Source organism: Rhinoraja longicauda, chromosome 33 (genome assembly GCF_053455715.1).
Source record: "Rhinoraja longicauda isolate Sanriku21f chromosome 33, sRhiLon1.1, whole genome shotgun sequence".
Classification (NCBI taxonomy): domain Eukaryota; kingdom Metazoa; phylum Chordata; class Chondrichthyes; order Rajiformes; family Arhynchobatidae; genus Rhinoraja; species Rhinoraja longicauda.
The window spans coordinates 1648029-1668482 of record NC_135985.1 but is presented as its reverse complement, the minus strand read 5'-3'; the positions used below and the strand labels follow the sequence as shown (position 1 = coordinate 1668482).

At 44.3% G+C, this 20454-nt stretch overlaps 2 protein-coding genes across 2 annotated transcripts in view; one reads left to right on the top strand and one right to left on the bottom strand.

The window, feature by feature from the left end:
- The first annotated feature begins 5042 nt into the window (after nt 1-5042).
- On the top strand, nt 5043-14283 carry marchf3 (membrane associated ring-CH-type finger 3). Its single transcript, XM_078427206.1, has 5 exons — nt 5043-5247; nt 7923-8190; nt 10417-10612; nt 11607-11816; nt 13091-14283. Exons 2-5 carry the CDS (start codon nt 8006-8008, stop codon nt 13247-13249), a joined length of 750 nt encoding a protein of 249 aa, XP_078283332.1. The 5' UTR covers nt 5043-5247; nt 7923-8005; the 3' UTR covers nt 13250-14283.
- A 1916-nt stretch (nt 14284-16199) lies between these two features.
- Nucleotides 16200-20454, bottom strand: part of LOC144608944 (lamin-B1-like) — a 36579-nt gene continuing 32324 nt past the window's right edge. Inside the window, 1 exon segment of the mRNA XM_078427202.1 lies at nt 16200-18407. Within this exon segment, the coding sequence (XP_078283328.1) occupies nt 18368-18407 (40 nt within the window). The 3' untranslated portion in view covers nt 16200-18367.

Below are 20454 nucleotides of genomic sequence, written 5' to 3'. Positions count from 1 at the left end.
ATATACCCCCAATCATCTTTGACCAAATAAAGTCTGAAATTGTCATGCCCAGATCCCTTTCCCACTGCTCTTTTAGGGAGTTAAGACTTGTCATGTTTTCTTTTATTAGTAAAGAATAGATGTCACCTATCTTTCCCTTTCTGATTGATGTAATGTTATTAATTGAGTCTAGGAGTGTGTCTGAGGGCTGTGAAGGGAACTGAGTGATATTAGAAGATGTGAAGCTGCGGATTTGCATATACCTAAAGAAGTGTGACCTCGAGATATTGAATTTCCGAACAATCTGCGCAAAAGATGCAAACAAACCATTTATAAACATGTCTTTAAATGAACAGACCCCATGATTGAGCCAAGCACTGAATGAAGCATCTGTCGAAGGTGGCAGAAATGCATGGTTCGTTACAACAGGAGCGAGTATTGAGAATTTACAGATATCAAAGCATTGTCTGAATTGCTTCCATATTTTTAAAGAATTAATAACAACTGGATTAGAAGTGTATTTGGTAATAGGCTCTGGATACGGCAGACCTGAACATAATAAGGCGGCTAATGAAGTGTTCTTACAAGAGTCTCTCTCTAGAATTAGCCAGTCAGGTACAGTGGTTAATACATTTCTTTCCATCCAATAAGAAATACTTTTAATATTTGCTGCCCAATAGTAGAACTGAACGTTTGGCAGTCCAAGCCCTCCCTGCCGATGAGGTCTCTGTAGTATAGCTTTGCGTATACGTGGAATCGTTTTATTCCAACTAAAGGAAGAGAGCTTTCTATCCAGAGAAATGAAGAACGTTTTAGTTAAAAAAACTGGTATACACTGAAACATATAAAGAAGCTTGGGCAATATGTTCATTTTTATAGTGTTAATCCTACCTGCCAGAGATAGAAGTAACAGATCCCAACGGTCAATATCCTCTTTAATAGAGGACAGGGGGAAAGTTTGCTGAAAAAAGGTCTTTAAATTTATGTGTGACCCAGATACTGAGATATTTTATTTTGTCCATGCACACTTTAAACGGGACCGTACGTATAAACAGGGATTCTCTTGCTGCCAGATTTAAGGGCGTCAACTCACTTTTTTGTGTGTTAATTTTGTAGCCAGAGATTTTGCCAAATTTACTTAAGAGATTAAGAACTGCAGGAAAAGATAAGGAAGGATCAGACAAATAAAGTAACATATCGTCTGCATATAGCGAGACTTTATGTTCCAACCCTGCCCTTGGAATACCTTTAATATCTTTATTGCTACGTAAGGCTATAGCCAACGGCTCAATTGTAATCGCAAAAAGGAGGGGGGACAGTGGACAACCCTGTCTTGTCCCTCGTGTCAGTGAGAAATAAGGTGATATATTATTATTAGTACGTACTGCCGCCATTGGCGAGCTATATAAAATTTTGATCCATGATAAAAAAATTGGTCCAAATCCAAATCTCTCAAGAGTATGAAATAGATATTCCCACTCCACACGATCAAAAGCCTATTCAGCATCTAGAGATATAACCACTTCCGGTCTGTTGGGTGGGGAAGGGCTATAAATTATGTTATACAGGCGCCTAATGTTGAAGGAGGATTGCCGACTTTTTATGAAGCCCGTCTGGTCTGGTGAGATTATTGTTGGAAGAACCTTTTCAAGACGGCGAGCGATCAGTTTTGCAAAAATGTTGCTGTCCACATTGAGCAAAGAGATAGGACGATAGGAGCCACATTCCCGTTGATTTTTGCCCTTTTTCAGAATAAGTGAAATGGTAGCTTGTCACAATGTTTCAGGCAGTGAAACAACTGACAAGGAATCATTATACACAGATTTTAAAATGGGAGCCAATTGATTAGAAAATTTCTTAAAGAATTCTGTTGGATATCCGTCTGGTCCAGGGGATTTTCCACACTGCATACTCCTAATGGCCATCTCAATTTCTTCTGTTGAAAACGGAGACTCAAGCTCGGCTGCTGCCACAGGGTCTATGTGAGGGATCTCAACACTTTCAAAAAATGATTTAATTAATTGGTCGTCCTTCAGCGATTCAGATGAATACAAGTTACGGTAAAACCTCATGAAGCGTGAGTTGATGACAGAATGATCCATACAGATCATACCAGCTTCATCCCGGATCTCAGGGATTGCCTGACTTGCTGCTTTTTGACGAAGTTGGTATGCAAGGATCCTCCCTGTTTTATCGCCATGCTCATAGTAAGTATGGCGGGACCTAACCAAGAGGTTCTCCGCTTTTTGTGTGGTTAGTAGATCAAATTCTTTTTGGAGGAGTAGGCGTTCTTTAATATCATCAGCTGATGGGGATGTTGCTAATCGTGAATCAAGGTTACAAATCTTATTCATCAATTCATTTGTACAGGCATTTCTGATTTTTCGTAACTGTGCGTTGTAAGAAATAATCTGACCTCTTAAGTATGCTTTAAGTGCTTCCCATACTGTTGATGTTGACATATTTGGTGTTTGATTAATTTCTAGAAAGAAATCTATCTGTAATGACTCCACAGCTTTCTAAGGGAAAGAATTCCTCAGATTCACCACCCTCTGGCTAAAGAAATTCCTCCTCATCTCCTTTCTAAAGGCACATCCTTTTATTCCGAGGCTGTGGCCTCTGGTCCTAGACTCTCCCACTAGTGGAAACATCCTCTCCACATCTACTCTATCCAGGCCGCTCACTATTCAGTAAGTTTCAGTGATTAGGTGATGAATCGCTGACAGCAGCTTTGAACATCGAACATTACAGCACAGGAACAGGCTCTTCAGCCCACATTGTTTGTACCAAACATGATGCCTGGTTGAACTGATCTCATCTGCCTGTACATGGTCCATATCCCTCTATTCCCTGCACTTCCATGTGCCTACCTACAAGCCTCTTAAACCCCAGTCTTGTATCTGCCTCCACCACCACCCCTGGCAATCCGAACCAGCCCCCCACTACTTTAGTTTTAGTTTTAGAGATACAGGGGGGAAGGCCCACTGAGTCCATGCCAACCAGCGATCACCCTGACACTAGTTCTATTACACACACTAGGGACAATTTACAGAAGCTAATTAACCTACATACTTGTACTGTTCTATCTTCTATGTATAGTCGGCACAGTGGTGCTGTTACTAGGCAACTGAACCATTCCATCACCAACTAGAGAGCAGTCCTGACCTCCTATCTACCTAATTGGAGAACCTCGGTCTATCTTTAATCGTACTTCACTTTGCACTAAATGTTATTCCCTTTATCCTGTATCTGTCCACTGTGGACAGCCTGATTGTAATGTACACTTTCAGTTGACTGGATAGAACGCAACAAAATGTTTTTCACTGTACATCTGTACTCGTGACAATAAACTAAACTTACACTAAAAAAAACCTAACTAAAATGAAAACACTGAACGTTAAAGGACTCAAAGGGCCAGAGTAACTCAGCAGGTCAGGCAGCATCTCTGGAGAACATGGATAGGTGACGTTTCACAGAGTGCTGGAGTAACTCAGTAGGTCAGGCAGCATCTGTGGAGGACATGGATAGGTGACGTTTCACAGAGTGCTGGAATAACTCAGCGGGTCAGGCAGCATCTGTGGAGGACATGGATAGGTGACGTTTCACAGAGTGCTGGAATAACTCAGTGGGTCAGGCAGCATCTCTGGGGAATATGGATAGGTGTTTGTTTCAGGTGGAAACCCATGGAGTATCGTTGGTTGGATTTTACCTTGCACTAAACGTTATTCCCTTATCATGTATCTGTCCACTATAGATGGCTTGATTATAATCATATCTAGTCTTTCATTTGAAGATAGACACAAAATGCTGGAGTAACTCAGCGGGTCAGACATCATCTCTGGAGAGAAGGAATGGGTGGCGTTTCGGGTCGAGACCCTTCTTCAGACTGAGAGGGGAAAGGGAAACGAGAGATATAGACGGTGATATATGGAGATATAGAACAAATGAGTGAAAGATATGCAAAAAATTATTGGATAGCATGCAACAAAAAGCTTTTCACGGTACACGTGACAATAAACTGAACTGAGACCCGTGTCCAGTTTACACCCCAGCGGTATGAATATAGACCTCTAACTTCAAGTAACCTCTTGCTTTCCCTCACTCTCCATCCCTCCCCCTTCCCATTTCACCGACCAGTCTACCTGTCCCTGATGACATTTTATCTCTCTTTGCTTTGTGTTACCTTCTATTCCTGTAGCTTCACCCCCCTCCTCTCCCCTTTGATGTCTCGTTCTCACACCCCACAATTCCTTATCTCTGTATCTCCCCTGACTCTCAGTCTGAAGAAGGGTCAACCATCCCTTGTCTCCAGAGATGCTGCCTGTTCTCGCTGAGTCGCTCCAGCGGTTTGTGTCCATCTCTTGGTGGTTCAGAGGCTCAGATGGTTCTGGTGTTGGTCCAGGGAGGAGTTGGAAGTGTGGGAGGGAGGGGGGGAGGGAGAAAGCTGGGGCTTTGCACTGGTCTCAGCCCAACGGGACCGAGCAAGGCGAGTGGCCTGGAGTGTGAGCGTCAGGAGGGGAGGGTTGTGTCAGTGACAGTTGTCCTGAGCCAGTGTGTATCTTCCCTGGGCCCTTGTCTCGGCCAGCAGGTACCTGGCAAGCCAGTGTTGCTGTGGGAATTGAACCCTGACCATGAACGTCAGACCCATTGATCTGTGCCTCGCCTGGAGCGTTGCTGCTCTGTGTATTATTGGATTATTCACGCAGCTGGTGGGGTGGGGGTGGAGGGTGGAGGAGAGAGGGTGGGGAGGGTGGAAGGTGGAGAGGGAGGGAGGGATGGTGGAGGAGAGAGGGTGGGGAGGGTGGAAGGTGGGGAGGGAGGGAGGGAGGGTGGGGGTGGAGGGTGGAGAAGAGAGGGTAAGGGTGGAGAGGGTGGAGGAGGGAGGGTGGAAGGTGGGGAGGGAGGGTGGAGAAGAGAGGGTGGGGGTGGAGGGTGGAGGAGGGAGGGTGGAAGGTGGGGAGGGAGGGTGGAGAAGAGAGGGTGGGGGTGGAGGGTGGAGGAGGGAGGGTGGAAGGTGGGGAGGGAGGGTGGAGGTGGAGGACAGTCGCCAGTGGAAACAGACATGTCCTGGGCAGCAAAGTTGCAGCGAAGTAGAGCGGCCCCGCGACCAACGTGAAAGGCAATATTCAACACGGGCTCGTTGCCTTTCCGTTTCATTGCACGTCAGGGTCCAGACATGTCACCTGGCATCATGTGGACACCGGTGCTGATTGGAGCCGGTTACTGAATAAACAGCTCCGACAGCGGGGACACATCCTATTGGAACAGGTAAGGTTCAGGATGAGTTGTATTTGGAAAGCGTTCATTTGTAAATGCGGCGATCACAGCCGGCGCAGATTCACACAGGGGTTGTAATGGCAGCTCTCCATACACTGGACCTGTCCCTCTCTCTGTCTGTCGGTCTCTGTCTGTCTCTCTGTCTGTCTTTCGCTCTCTCTCTGTGTCTCTCTCTCTGTCTGTCTTTCGCTCTCTCTCTGCCCGTCTCTCTCTCTGTCTCTCTCTCTCTCTGTCCCTCTCTCTCTCTGCCTCTCTCTCTGTCTCTCTCTCTGTCCCTGTCTCTGTGTCTCTCTCTGCCTCTATCTGTCTCTCTGTGTGTGTCTCTCTCTCTCTCTCTCTCTCTCTCTCTGGGCCTATCTCTCGGTCTCTCTCTGTGTCTCTCTCTCTCTCTCTCTCTCTCTCTCCCTGCCTCTCTCTCTCTCTCTCTCTCTCTCTCTCTCTCTCTGTCTATCTCTCTGTCTGTCGACTTGCATTTGGACCATTTTTAGAGGACGTTTATCATTTCTGAAGATAGACACAAGAAGCTGGACTAACTCAGCGGGGCAGGCAGCATCTCTGGAGAGAAAGTTTCGGGTGGAGACCCTTCTGCAGACTTGTTCAGAACTCCTTTCTGAAGTGGGGAGCTGGGGGTGTGATGAGAGAGTTCTGGCTCCAGTGCTTTCAAAATCATCTCTGCCGGGTCTACAAATGTCACATGGGTTTCATTTTAAAGTTAATCAATCCATTTACAAATGCAAGTGTACTTTTCAGACTGAATCTTCAAAGATAAATACCAACCATTTTGTTGTCACTTTGACCCCCCCACACCAGGGAACTGATTGGAACTCATTTGATGAGAATTCAATTCAGTTTAGTTTATTGTCACGTGTACCGAGGTACAGTGAAAAGCTTTGTATTGTGTGCTAACCAGTCAGCAGAAAGACAATGCATGATTAGAATTGAGTCATTTACAGTGTACATATACGTGATAAGGGAATAATGTTTAGTGCAACGTAAAGCCAACAAAGTCCAATCAAGGATAGTCCGAGGGTCACCAATGAGGTAGATAGTAGTCCAGCACTGCTCTCTGGTTGTGGTAGGATAGTTCAGTTGCCTGATAACAGCTGGGAAGAAACTGATCCTGAATTGAGGAGCATGAACCACATTGCTCAGTCATGCTGGATCTACCTTCAGGAACCAAAGCACAAATCGCAGCAACATATATTGGTGAGACCAAGCGCAGGCTCGTCGATCGTTTCGCTGAACCCCTCCGCTCAAACCGCCTAAACCTACCTGATCTCCCAGTTACTCAACACTTTAACTCCCCCTCCCACTCCCACACTGACCTCTCTGTCCTGGGCCTCCTCCATTGTCAGAGTGAGGCCCAGCCCAAATTGGAGGAACAGCACCTCATATTTCGTTTGGGCAGCTTACACCCCAGCGGTATGAACATTGACTTCTCTAACTTCAAATAGCCCTTGCTTTCCCTCTCTCTTCACCTCCTCCCACTTCCCAGTTTTCTGACCAGTCTTCCTGTCTCCGACTACATTTTTATCTCTGTTGCTTTGTTGTTACCTTCTCCCAACTAACAATAATCCATTCTACTTTGTCCTGGAACTCCATTCCCTTTGCCCTGTTTTCACACCTTCACACTTCCTTATCTCTGTATCTCCATCTCCCCTGACGTCAGACAGAAGAAGGGTCTCGACCCGAAAGGTCACCCATTCCTCTCCACAGATGCTGCCTGTCCCATTGAGTTACTCCAGCATTTTGTGTCTATCTCTGGTTTAAACCAGCGTCTGCAGTTCCTTCCTACAAATCTCGCAGCATGTTTATAATGACTGTCGCTATGATCAGGGCTTTACTATAAATAGGAGGCAGATTAGCTTCATAGATACATAGGAAACATGCAGCATGGAAACAGGCTCTTCAGACCAACACCCTTGATTAGTACAGGCGTCAGGGATTCTGGGGCAAGGCAGGAGAATGGAGTTGAGAGGGAAAGATAGATCAGGCACGATTCAATGGCAGAGTAGACTTGAAGGGCCGAATGGCCTAATTCTGCTCCTGGAATTTATGAACATGAACACAAGGACCAGTCTCTCCCCAGTCACTCCCTCTTCTCCCCTCTCCCATCAGGTAAGAGGTACAGAGGTTTGAAAGCACATACCTCCAGATTTAGGGACGGACAACTGAACGGTCCTCTCACCAGCTTGAGTGTGGACCTGACCACCCACATACCTCGTTAGGGACCTTTGAATTATCTTCAGTTGGACTTTACTCGACTGTATCTTGCACTAAACATTTTCTCTTTATTCTGTATCTGTACACTGTGGACGGCTCGATTGTAATCATGTATAGTCTTTTCGCTGAATGGTTAGCACGCAACAACAAAGCTTTTCACTGTACCTCCTACGTTAAATGTGTTATAAAGTGTTATAAAGGTTATTCTTGTTTGTCAGGGGTTAGGGGGAGATGGTAGGAGAATGTGGTTGAGATGGAATGATAGATCAGCCATGATTGAATGGGGGAGTGGACGATGAGCCAAATGGCCTCATTCTGATGCTAGAACGTATGAACATGAAATGTGCTGAAATTTAGTTGAAAATGCAGTTGTATTTAGTGTGGTTTAAATTATACATTTAGAATGCACAAAGCAAGTCATTTCTGTTTTTCCCCTCCCTTAGGGTGAATGCTGTGTTGATGACTTCACGCGGTCTACATTTGGAATATGAGAGCATGTATATAAACTTGACAAAATGATGTTGGCATGGTTGCCATGAAGATTGATAACTTGCAGGCCACAGAAAATCCTTTGAACAATGCGTGTGACAACGCAGCAAATTCTGCTTCTGTGCATGAGTTGCCAGAGAATACATCGAAGGAGCAGTATGTGATGGAGGTTACAAGCAACGATGGACATCCTTCATCATCCATACTCAGGACCACCACAACGTTAGTCATAATACTCTCTGCCTGTAGTAAGAATGATTGAGATTATTACAGTATGTAATCTAAAGCTCTACTCCTGAACGCACAGATAATATTTGGGTTAATAACAATCGGAGAAATTGGTTTAGTTTAGGTTATTGTCGCGTGTACTGAGTGAGGTACAGTGAAAAGCATTTGTTTGCGTGCTATCCAGTCAGCGGAAAGACTATACACGATTACAATCTAGCCATTTGCAGTGTACCGATACAGGATAAGGAAATAACGAGCTTAGTTTAGTTTGGAAATACAGCGTGGAAACAGGCCCTTCGGACCACTAAAAGCAGCATCTGCAGTTCTTTGTGTCTACGTTGACCATGATCTTTGTCTGGATCCTTCTAATCGGCAGCTTTAACTTAATTCATCCGGTCATCTGAACTAACATCCCCAAATAATTTCCAGTTTGAAAAACAAGTGAGTCTTCTGCACAAGGTTCAAAGTTGCCACAATGCTTCAGATAGACACAAAGTGCTGGAGTAACTCAGCAGGACAGGCAGCATCTCTGGGGAGAAGGAATGGGTGATGTTTTGGGTCGAGACCCTTCTTCAGGCGGTCTGAAGGGTCTGAAGAAGGGTCTCGACCTGAAACGTCACCCATTCCTTCTCTCCAGAGATGCTGCCTGACCCGCTGAGTTACTCCAGCTTTTTGTGTCTATCTTTGGTTTAAACCAACATCTGCAGTTCCTTCCTGCACACATGCTTCAGATAATACATCGCCCCTCTGGAATGTTATGCAGATATTTAAAGTCCTTTTGACCAGTCTGCAAAATTTTGAATGAATGAATAAATGAATGAAAGAATGAATGAATGATACTTTACTGTCATGTGTACTGAGGGTACAGTGGAATGCTTTGTTTTAGACAATAGACAATAGGTGCAGGAGGAGGCCATTCGGCCATTCGGCCCTTCGAGCCAGCACCGCCATTCAATGTGATCATGACTGATCATTCTCAATCAGTACCCCGTTCCTGCCTTCTCCCCATACCCCCCGACTCCGCTATCCTTAAGAGCTCTATCCAGCTCTCTCTTGAATGCATTCAGAGAATTGGCCTCCACTGCCTTCTGAGGCAGAGAATTCCACAGATTCACAACTCTCTGACTGAAAAAGTTCTTCCTCATCTCAGTTCTAAATGGCATACCTCTTATTCTTAAACTGTGGCCCCTTGTTCTGGACTCCCCCAACATTGGGAACATGTTTCCTGCCTCTAACGTGTCCAACCCCTTAATAATCTTATACGTTTCAATAAGATCCCCTCTCATCCTTCTAAATTCCAGTGTATACAAGCCTAGTCGCTCCAGTCTTTCAACATATGATAGTCCCGCCATTCCGGGAATTAACCTAGTAAACCTACGCTGCACGCCCTCAATAGCAAGAATATCCTTTTGCCGACAACCTAGGCAGTACAAAAGTGCCGCCACGTGTTGGCAGAAACAAATAGTTTAAGTGTATTTGTAAACTTTCCCCTCGATGTCGGCATCCATCGTGCTTTCAACAACACATTTTAGATCAGCTACTTTGTGTTTCTTAAAAACCCTTCCATCTTCCCATTGGATCTTATGCCTCATGTCTGAGTGGTGCCTTGAATTGGACCCAATACTCCAGCTGTGGCTCACAAATTACTTGCACCAGAATGTAAACCCAGCCCTGGTGCCCAGCTTGTTTTACACCTGTATTTATTTACTGTTCTTTCCAGTCAGCGGATGGGAGGATGGCTTGCCAAATTGGCTTTCAATTCACCACACCCACTTTGTAAAGGGTCAGTGCAAAGTATTCATTGTTCTCGGCAGATGCCTGTAAAATGTAAGCCATTGGTTTTACTTAAAGAGAAGTGAGAGGAGTAGATGGTGTAGACCCTTGCCCAGAGTAAGGGAATCGAGAACACGGGTTTAAATTGAAGGGTGAAATATTTCATCGGAACCTGAGGGGTAATAGATTTACACAAAGGGTGGTGGGTGTATGGAACATGCTGCCAGAGGAGGTAGTTGAAGCAGGTAGTTGTGAAACATTTGGACAGGTACATGGATAGGACAGGTTTAGAGGGATCTGGGCCAAACGCAGGCGGGTGGGACAAGTGTAGATGGAGCATGTTGTTCTGTGTGGGCAAGTTGGGCCGAAGGGCCTGTTTCCACACTGTATGAAGCTGTGACTCGATCACTAAAGCCACCTGTCCTTTTTCTTGTTCATTCTGCACAGTGATATTCCCATCTGCAGAATCTGCCATGACGCTGGGGACAAGGAGTGTCTGCTGTCTCCGTGTGAATGCTCAGGGACGTTGGGCAATGTTCACCGTAGCTGTCTGGAGCAGTGGCTGGCTGCATCGTGCTCCAGTCACTGTGAACTGTGCCACTTCCAGTTTGTCCTGGAACGGATGTCAAGACCACTCTCAGAGGTAATGTACACTGATACCCCGACTCCTGGAGATCAACGCACCGGGTACAATCGCGAGACAATTGCTGCCTCGGCACCCACACATCAGGGGAGAAATTCCCCTCCTGGGATAAATAAAGTTCTCTCATATCGAATCGTATCAGAGGTAACGCCTTGTAGGTGGTGTAGGGTCCATTTAACAAGCCGGCAAAGGAAAACACAACGGATGTGTTGGAAGGAACTGCGGATGCTGGTTTAAACCGAAGATAGACACAAAATGCTGGAGTAACTCAACGGGACAGGCAGCATCTCTGGAGAAAAGGAATAGGTAGCCCAAAACTTCACCTTTTCCTTTTCTCCAAAACTCAACAGATACTATAATACTGAATTAACAACTGAAAATGCCAGAAACGAGGAACTGCAGATGCTGGAATCATGAATAAAACACAAAGTGCTGGAGTAACTCAGCGGGCCAAACAGCATCACAGGAGGACATGGACAGGCGACGTTTCAGTTTGGGACCCTTCTTCAGACTAAAGATGAAATCTGAGAAAGATAGATCATTCATGATTGAATGGTGGAGTAGATCTGATGGGCCGAGTGGCCTAATTCTGCTCCTCGAACTTACGAATTTATCTCCATTTCAACAGTGAGTCATAATGAGGCAGTATTTGGTGCTAACACTGAGCCTCATGCACAGATGCTGCTGTGTGCACGAAGGAACTGCAGATGCTGGTTTAAACCGAAGATAGACACAAATTGCTGGAGTAACTCAGTGGTGCGGGCAGCATCTCTCTGGGGAAAAGGAATAGGTGACGTTTTGACTCTTTTGATTCTGAAGAAGGGTCTCGAAACGAAACGTCACCTATCCATGTTCTCCAGAGATGCTGCCTGACCCGCTGAGTTACTCCAGCACTCTGTGAAACGTCACCTATCCATGTTCTCCACAGATGCTGCCTGCCCCGCACTTGGCGACTTTATTGAAATGTTTTTACCTGCTCTCGTGTGTTTTCCAGTGGCTAAAGGATCCTGCACTACAACACAAGAGGAAGATGCTGTGTGGAGACATTATCTGTTTTCTGTTCATCACGCCGTTGGCCACTTTGTCAGGCTGGCTCTGTGTCCATGGAACCATTGATCATTTTGACGTCAACAGTAGTATAGAAGCAGTGGGACTTCTCATTCTTTCAGCTGTGCTGATCACCATTTACATTCTCTGGACCACGGTAAGTACACAAGTTACACCTGTGCATGCCAAATGCATTTCATATGAAGTACAGCTCCACCACCGATTTTCCGGCAATTCCTTTAATCCGGACACAATTAAGAGAGCGCGCTTGAAATCCCCTCTGGAAGTCCCCCAGGAACGTGTGTCCCAGGCCGGGTGAGGCGGCCGATCTCCACCTCATCGGGACTTCCGTGGCCGATCGGCGGGTGTACTCTGCCCACTGCGGCCGGGGCTCTGGAACTCCGGCCCGGCCCGAGCCGGCAGATCCGTTCCCACAGTCGACCTCCGAGGCCGACTTTGCGGGCCGGTATCTCGGCGGCCTGGGCGGAACGTTCCGGTACCGTTGGACTCCTCTCGGCGGCGGCCGTGACCTCTGTTGGGCCGGCAACACGGATAATCCAGAAAGCTCTGGAACCAAGGGTTCCGGAAAATCAGTGGTGGACCTGTATAGAGATATAGCATGGGAGCAGGCCCTTCGGCCCACCGAGTCCATGCACACCACCTTTTCACACTAGTCCGATGTTATCCCCCTTTCTCATCCACACCGTGCAATTTGTAGAGGGCCAATTAATTTATACACCTGCACGTCTTCGAGGTTGGGGGGGAACCGGTGCATCCAGAGAAACCCACAGGGTTACAGGGAGAACGTGCAAACTCCACACAGACACAACTCGAGGTCAGGATCGAAGCCGGGTCTCTGGCGCGGTGAGGCAGCAACTCTACCGCTGCGCCACCGTGCCGCCAGTTATAAAAACTCTAGTTACATTCGCATGTTTTCTCTTTGTCAAACTCACCATCTTTCACCACCTCTCATAGATATGAGGAAAGCATTGGCCAACGTTACAGGGGATTTTTAAATACCAAGTTTGACTTGGTGGTGCAGCGGTAGAGTTGCTGCCTCACAGCGCCAGAGACCCGGGTTCCATCCTGACTGCGGGTGCTGTCTGTACGGAGTTTGTACGTTCTCCCCGTGACCTGCGTGGGTTTTCTCCGGGCGCTCCAGTTTCCTCCCACACTCCAAAGTCGTGCAGGTTTGTAGGGTTAATTAGATTGTGTAAATTGTCGCCAGTGGTGTAGAGTGGAACTAGTGTACAGGCGATCGCTGGTCAGCTTGGGCCGAAGGGCCTGTCTCCACACTGCATCTCTCAACCCAAACTAAGCTAAAGTTGCAGAGCGGAAGTTGACAGAAGGCAGTCTACATTTGCAGAAGTCTGGTAAACAGATAACATGCAGAGCCAACTTGCAATCCAACGATCTTGATCTTGTCCACAGGCTTCATTCCGATATCACATGCGGCTGCTGAAGGAGTGGAGGAGGACCAATCAGAAAGTTAGATTGCTGATTCCACAGTCACAAGTGGTGTCGAGCAGCCCGCCGAGCCTTGCAGCCCCAAACTCAAGTACCATTGTTTCCAAAGAAACCATCGTCTGACTTCAGAAGGAACTGCCTTGAATGTTCTGCAGCTGGAAGAGGGACCAATCTTCCAAGTTACAGCAAATAATAACGCCAACATGGGTTAATACGTTGGAATGAGCAGTTGAACACCATGACCTTTCCATCAATACTGCTTGTTCTTAAATATTCTGCTCCTTGACTGCAGGTTATTCAGCATTATCATATAACAGCAAAAGAACAAAGATGAATATTAGAACTGGTGGTAAACTAATACTTCTTTGTACCTTTTATTCAGTGATACCTGTTTCCCACCATGAGAGTTCTTGTGCTACTTGTCGAAGCTAATTACCTGAGCTGTCAGATATAAATCAAGCACCTTTCTCATGGTGGGAATTAAAATGACCACGAGCAACGAACTCTCTCACGGTCTCTCTGTTAGACTCTACATCTGTTTAAGGTGAATCTTGCTGCATTTGATTCATTTTCTGTTGTAGGTTTAGCAATGGTCAGAATGCCACTGACCACACAACCCCTGGGGCTGTGACAAGGTCGATTTCACCACACACAACGGCACTTTAAACAATGAGCAAAAACGTTGTTAAAGGTTTCAATGTACTTCTCAGCTGTGAAATACATTCACAGAAATTTAAAAACCCAAACTACACTTAGTTTGATCATTCATAAATACAGAGGCTCAAAATATCATTTTAATATAAACTGAGAGAACATTTAACACAATGTTTAATCTTTCATTGCAATTATGGTTTCAGTTTTTTTGAGTGCAACAGTTTGATAAAGTAATAAACATGTTGGTTTTACTGCCTATTAAAATCTTGAGTAAAGATGTTGAAATTGATACCTTTGTTAAAGGGATAAAATAAATGTGGGACAGCTCAATATTTTCTATGTGTGAATTTTAAGTGGGAAGTTTTAAATACAGTTATTTGTAATAGCACGGGAATTTAAAGAGTGAAAATTTCAATTTTAAATCAACGTTTGGAAAACAAATTCTTGAATACAAATATTCCATCTATAGCTGAGATGGTGCACGCTTAGATCATAAAGATAAACTATAGGCTTTCTGACATTAAAAGTAATTTAACGTGACACACTGGTCACCTTCAGCAACAGACTGGTCCCACCAAGATACAGCACAGAACGACACAGGAGATCCTTCTTCCCTGTGGCTATCAAACTGTACAACTCCTCCCCCTTCTGCCATGGGGTAGACTGACTCCCCCCCTCCCCTCCCCAATCTTCGCACATCCCCAGTCCTTTCCACTCGACACTTTAATTTCATGTTTCATATATCTTGAGTTTTATGACTGTTGGCAGATTAATTTCCTCCTGGGATAAATAATGTCCTATCGTATCGTATGGTAAGTGACCTTTCAATGACAAACAACAGGCTCTGGGCTGAGGAGGAGGCAAAGCAGAATCTTTACAAATTCCAAATTGTCTTTAATTCTTAGATGCCAGGAGCTCTCACAGTAGCTTCCTAGGTTGTCACGACAGGTTTATCTCTTGTCTCATGGATGAACAAGTAATTAGAAAGGAATCTACCAGATTCATAGTTACTGGACTAACATAGAACAGTACAGCACAGGATCAGGCCCACAGTGACTGTAAGTGTGTGTGTGTATGTGAGTGTGTGTGTGTGTGCGTGTCAGTGTCAGCGTGTTTGTGTGCGTACGTCTGTGTGTGTGAGTGTGTCTGTACGCGTGTGTGCGCGTGCGTGTGTGTATGTACGTCGTCTGTGTGTGGATGTGTCAGTGTGTATGTACGTGTGAGTGTGTGAGTGTGTATGTACGTCTGAGTGTGTGTGTGTGTGGGCGCGCGTGTGAGTGTGCGAAAGTTATTTTCTGTTCATTTTCTCTTAATCCAAGGACATCCTTGTAGAGGGAGGGAGGGACGGGTCAAAAGACCTGCTGACAATTTTTTTTTAAATTGGAAGGGAGAGAAAAAAATAAATGAAAGAAAGGTGTAACTTAAACAAAGAATTGTTTTCTGATCTTAAACCCACTGAGAAGACTGTAACCCTGATTTAATCAGAAAACCTGAATCTTCAAACAAGAAACCTAGTCAAACATTGGGTTAAAATGAATGGGTGCTATGGTGCAGGTTACAGTATGGGCGTCAGAATGACCCTGCTCCTGTCCACACTCTCAGAGGCAGAACACCATTCGATGAGGCTCCACTCTCCCCTCCTCTGTCCACAGCACTCCTTTCCCCAAAGTTGGTCTAATTACTCAATAGGATTCTTTGCTGAAGAAGGGCCTTGACCCGAAACGTCACCCGACCCATTCCTTCTCTCCAGAGATCTGCCGGTCCCGCTGAGTTACTCCAATTCTTTGTGTCTATCTTTGCTATGGATTCTCTGATCTAAGGTCTTCAATTCCCAAGAATATTACCAGTCACAACAATTAAAAACCGAGGTTCTCCTTTAAGAGAGTAAATAACATGTTCAAATATTTTGATCAAACGCTTGTCATTAAGTCAGGACAGCACGGTGGCGCAGCGATAGAGTTGCCGCCTCACAGTGCCCGAGACCCGGATTTGATCCTGACTACGGGTGCTGTCTGTACGTTCTCCCTGTGTCCTGTGTGGGTTTTCTCCGGGTGCTCCGGTTTCCTCCCACAATCCAAAGACGTGCAGGTTTGTAGGTTAATTGGCTTCTGTAAATTGTCCTTAATGTATAGGATAGTGCTGTTGTACATGTGATTGCTGGTTGGCATGGACTCAGTGGGCCGAAGGGCCTGATTTCACTCTCTATATCTTTAAACTAAACAAAAAAAATTAACAATTAGCCGGTTCTTCAGAGCCGTGGTTCCCCTTTAAGAGAATGAATAACATGCTGTTGAGTTATGAAATATTTTGAACAAAGGCTTGTGATTAAGCTGAAATTCTACTCTGGCAGTCAGTATTGACAATGATCCATGAGAAATTTTGGACCTCAAGAAAATACATTAATTTAATTATGGCAGAATGCAGGGAAAGGAGAGACATGGATTATGTGCAGGCAGATGAGATTAGTGTACCTTGGCAGTACATGTAACACAGACATTGTGAGCTGAAGGCCCTGGTCCTGTGCTGCACCTTTCAGTTCTGTGTGGTATAGGTCTCTAGTTCAAGCTTGGCATACAATTTCAAAGGGGTTGTGCTAAATTGGCATTTGAGATCAGGCAAGAAAGAAAAAAAACATATCCCCTCAGATTGGCAATGATCAACAAAGTTGTTGAAACAACTCAGTTTATTTCTCTCCACCAAATTTGAGGTACGTGTGCACACGGGCTAACGTGATGTTCGTGCACAGGGTCACAAATACAACAGTGAGGCAGAACCACAACTTTCAACTTCAAGTCTGCATTTGGTCATGAATAGCAGTCGGGGGTTGAACAGACTTTTAAAATGCAATTGATATGATTTATTCGCAGAAACAATCAGTGCATCAAAATATTAAATCAGAACAGCAGTAAAAATGAATTCGTACAACCCAGGCATGTAATTGGGAGGGGGGAACAAATAATTAAAAGTTGGGATTTTGGTAGGTAATAGTTAGCAGACAAGCAAACAAATGTGAGAACAAGGTGAAAACAGAACACTTGCATTTACACATTTCTTCCCATTGTAACAAGCTAAGTAGAGCTTTACTGAAGTGTGTTCTGTCTCTGAAATTGACTTCAATGGAATGGATTTAGAAGGAGGCTTGATGAGGGGTTTACACTACCTACCACCCAGTCTTTGTTAGCCCCACAGACCAAGTTCTCATTCTAGCATTGATATCTGAAAAAAAAGTCAAACATTGAAAAAATGATAGCAATTGAATAAATCTTGATTTTAACAAGCAATAATTTAAACAAAAGAATGAATTACACAGGAGTGTGCAGGAAGGAACTGCAGATGCAGGTTTGCACTAAAGATAGGCACAAAATGCTGGAGTAACTCAGTGGGACAGGCAGCATCTCCGGATAGAAGGAATGGGAAAACGTTTTGGGTCGAGACCCTTCTTCAGACTGATTGAAGGGTCTGAAGAAGGGTCTGGACCCTAATTCTTCCGCCCCAGAGATGCTACCTGTACCCACTGAGTTCAGTACTCCAGCACTGTACTCCAGCATTGTGTATCTATCTTCGAATGAATTGTACACATCGAAAGCAATTTCTAAATATCCGAAAACAAAAATAAAATTAGTGAGGCAAAACACGTTTAAAGGTCACTTCAATTAAATATTAAGAGTTTCTGCATAATTTCTCCAGAGTTTATCATGTTTCTGCTAAAGCCATTAACATTTTATTACACATATATCATTTTTATTTACACAGATGCCTAAACGAATGAAGTAAAGATAACTGCAGTATTTCACCAAAATGCCATGGGGCAGTGAGAGCTCGTTATACACATCACACTGAAGGGCAGGTATTTGGAGAGATCAATTTCTCTAGTTTTTGAAATGAAAAGATTGACAGTTTATATTAAGCAGAAACAATTTAGATTGGAGTTGTGGAGTTGATTCCATTGCAAGTCCTCAATGTAATTGAACCAACATTGGATTTACGAAGTTTCAAATCAAAGTATCCAAAACACACTGTTGTTATCTTGAGAAATAAACAAGACCTCTTCAAAATTAATAATTGAAGTATAAATCAAATAGATTTTATTTTTTGTAGAATGTGAAACATTCACTTTTATTCACACTCTAGCCAACTCAACTACTGAGTAATGTAGGAAGGAACTGCAATTGCTGATTTAAACTGAAGATAGACACAAAATGCTGGAGTAACTCAGTGGGACAGGCAACATCTCTGGAGAGAGGGCGAGACCCTACCCCAAAACATCACCCATTCCTTCTCTCCAGAGAAGCTGCCTGTCCCGCTGAGTTACTCCAGCATTTTGTGTCTATCTTCGATTACTGTCCTTACATTTTCAAAATGTGCGTGAACAGTGGATATTTACTATTGTAGGGCATGGAATCAACAGAAACCATCTGATATGATTATTTCTCACTTAAAGTGTCACTTGCAATAAGCAGTTGTTTAATTCAAAAGCATTTCTGCTGAAACAAATATTTCAGCATTCCAAGTCAGTGTTACATTCAATAATCATTAAAGTGAGCTTGTCACTATTATGTTCATCTGCTGGAGGATTCTTCTCTGACATCACATTATGGTGCAACCCGGGTCTTCATTCCCAGCATGACTGGAAAACAAGTAGAGGGTTGTCATTCAATAGTTTAGTTTAATTTCGTTTTAGAGGTAGAGCATTGAAACAGGCTCTTCGGCCCACCGAGTCCATGCCAACCAGCCATCACCCCGCACATTAGCACTATCCTAACACACCCGGGACAATTTACAATTTTACCAAAGCCGATTAACCAACAAACCCGCACGACTGTGGAGTGTGGGAGGAAACCAGAGCACCCGGAGAAAACCCACGCGGTCACGGGGAGAACATACAACCTCCGTACAGACAGCACCTGCAGTCAGGATGGAACCCGGGTCTCTGGCGTTGTGAGGCAGCAACTCTACCGCTGCACCACCAACATCTCTGTCCAATGGACTCCCATATTCTACAGAGATCTTGGTCCTCCTTTGCCAAGTTCCCACGTGCTCCCATTCTCAGAATCACAAATATTTCAGGCAATTCAATCAACCTCTTCCTTTCATCTACCATCTTTAACTCATTTGAGGAAGCTTGTTTTTGCAATTTATGCATTATTTCTTAAGATGCTGCCAACTGTCAAATAGTTTAATATATTTTCCCCTCTCACCCACCACCAACTCTTCCTTCATATCCATGTGGTTTATTTTATTTAGGATTTGGACTCCAGTTTCTGATGGAGTTATATAGGTCAATAAAATTCTATTTTGCCGTTCTTATTGTGTTAAAGAGAAATATTGCCTTTTTCCTGGTTGGTTCCTCAATATATTGATCTAAAAACATAATCTCATTATTTTCAATATTCATATATGATATTCAAAATTCATATTTTCAATGAATTTATACCCCCTGTCATTGTTGTTAATTGAAGGTGTTGAATCCACTTCTTGCTCCATTAATACTGTATTAATGGTCTCACACATTCACAATTACCTGATCTTTGCCATGCCCAACGTTACAACTGCGATCTGGTGTCCCCAAAATAATTCAGAATAATGGAGTCCAGAACCAGGGGTCACAGTTTAAGAATAAGGGGAAAGCCATTTAGGACTGAGATGAGGAAAACCTTTTCCAGCCAGAGAGTTGTGAATCTGGAATTCTCTGCCACAGAAGGCAGTGGAGACCAATTCACTGGATGTTTTCAAGAGAGAGTTAGATTTAGCTCTCAAGGCTAACGGAATCAACGGGATATGGGGAGAAAGCAGGAATGGGGTACTGATTTTGGATGATCAGCCATGATCACATTGAATGGCGGTGCTGGCTCCAAGGGCCAAATGGCCTACTCCTTCACCTATTGTCTGTTGTCTATTGAATGGTGGTGCTGGCTCCAAGGGCCGAATGACCTACTCCTGCACCTATTTTCTATGTGATTCCTGAGTGCTTTAGCCATCTGCTGTTTCTTATCTAGATCTAAATTGATTCCAATTCTCCAATAAGATCATCCTAGCCAAGATAATTTCTCACCACTGCATTGCTCCCCCCCCCCTCCCTTATTAATAATGCTACAATTTTTCCTTTTTCATTTTTGTCGGTTCTTTCTAAACTAACTTTCTTTGAGTCTTCCTCTCCCAGCTTTGCTCACTCTCAACCATATTTCTGCCATGGTCATTTTGTCGTACCATTTACCTTTGTGTGTGCCATGAGTTTATCCAGCTTGTTGCGAATGGGCCAAGCGTTTGGACGATGCATACAACTACTTTGCCGTATCTTTGCTTGTATTCATTTTGCTTCCTATTATTTCTCGCCTTCCAATTGCTGTATTTTATTCTTCCTGTGTTTCCCCTCATGATTCCCATTTCCTTGCCAACGGGAATACTCAAGGAAAATTAATATTTAGAGAGAACAAGCAAAAATAAAAAAGAGGGGGTTTTGTAGCTTTATTAATATGCAGTGCAGTAGCAAGAAATTATCTTGGCTCGGATGATCTTATCAGAGAATTAGAATCAATTTGGATCAAGCTAAGAAATAGCAAAAGGCTAAAGCACTCCTAGGTGCAACCCCCTCCCTACAGTAACTGTCCCCTGTCCCACCACTGGATTTTGAAAGTGTTCAGAGCAAGATGCAATGCATTCAATTTGTACTGATC

Bases quoted from the DNA above. Each gene is read 5' to 3' on its own strand.
- marchf3 (XM_078427206.1), top strand. From the start codon at position 8,006: ATGGTTGCCATGAAGATTGATAACTTGCAGGCCACAGAAAATCCTTTG. The intron at 10,613-11,606 runs GTAATGTACACT...TGTGTTTTCCAG, and splicing joins TGTCAAGACCACTCTCAGAG to TGGCTAAAGGATCCTGCACT. The intron at 11,817-13,090 runs GTAAGTACACAA...TCTTGTCCACAG, and splicing joins TTTACATTCTCTGGACCACG to GCTTCATTCCGATATCACAT.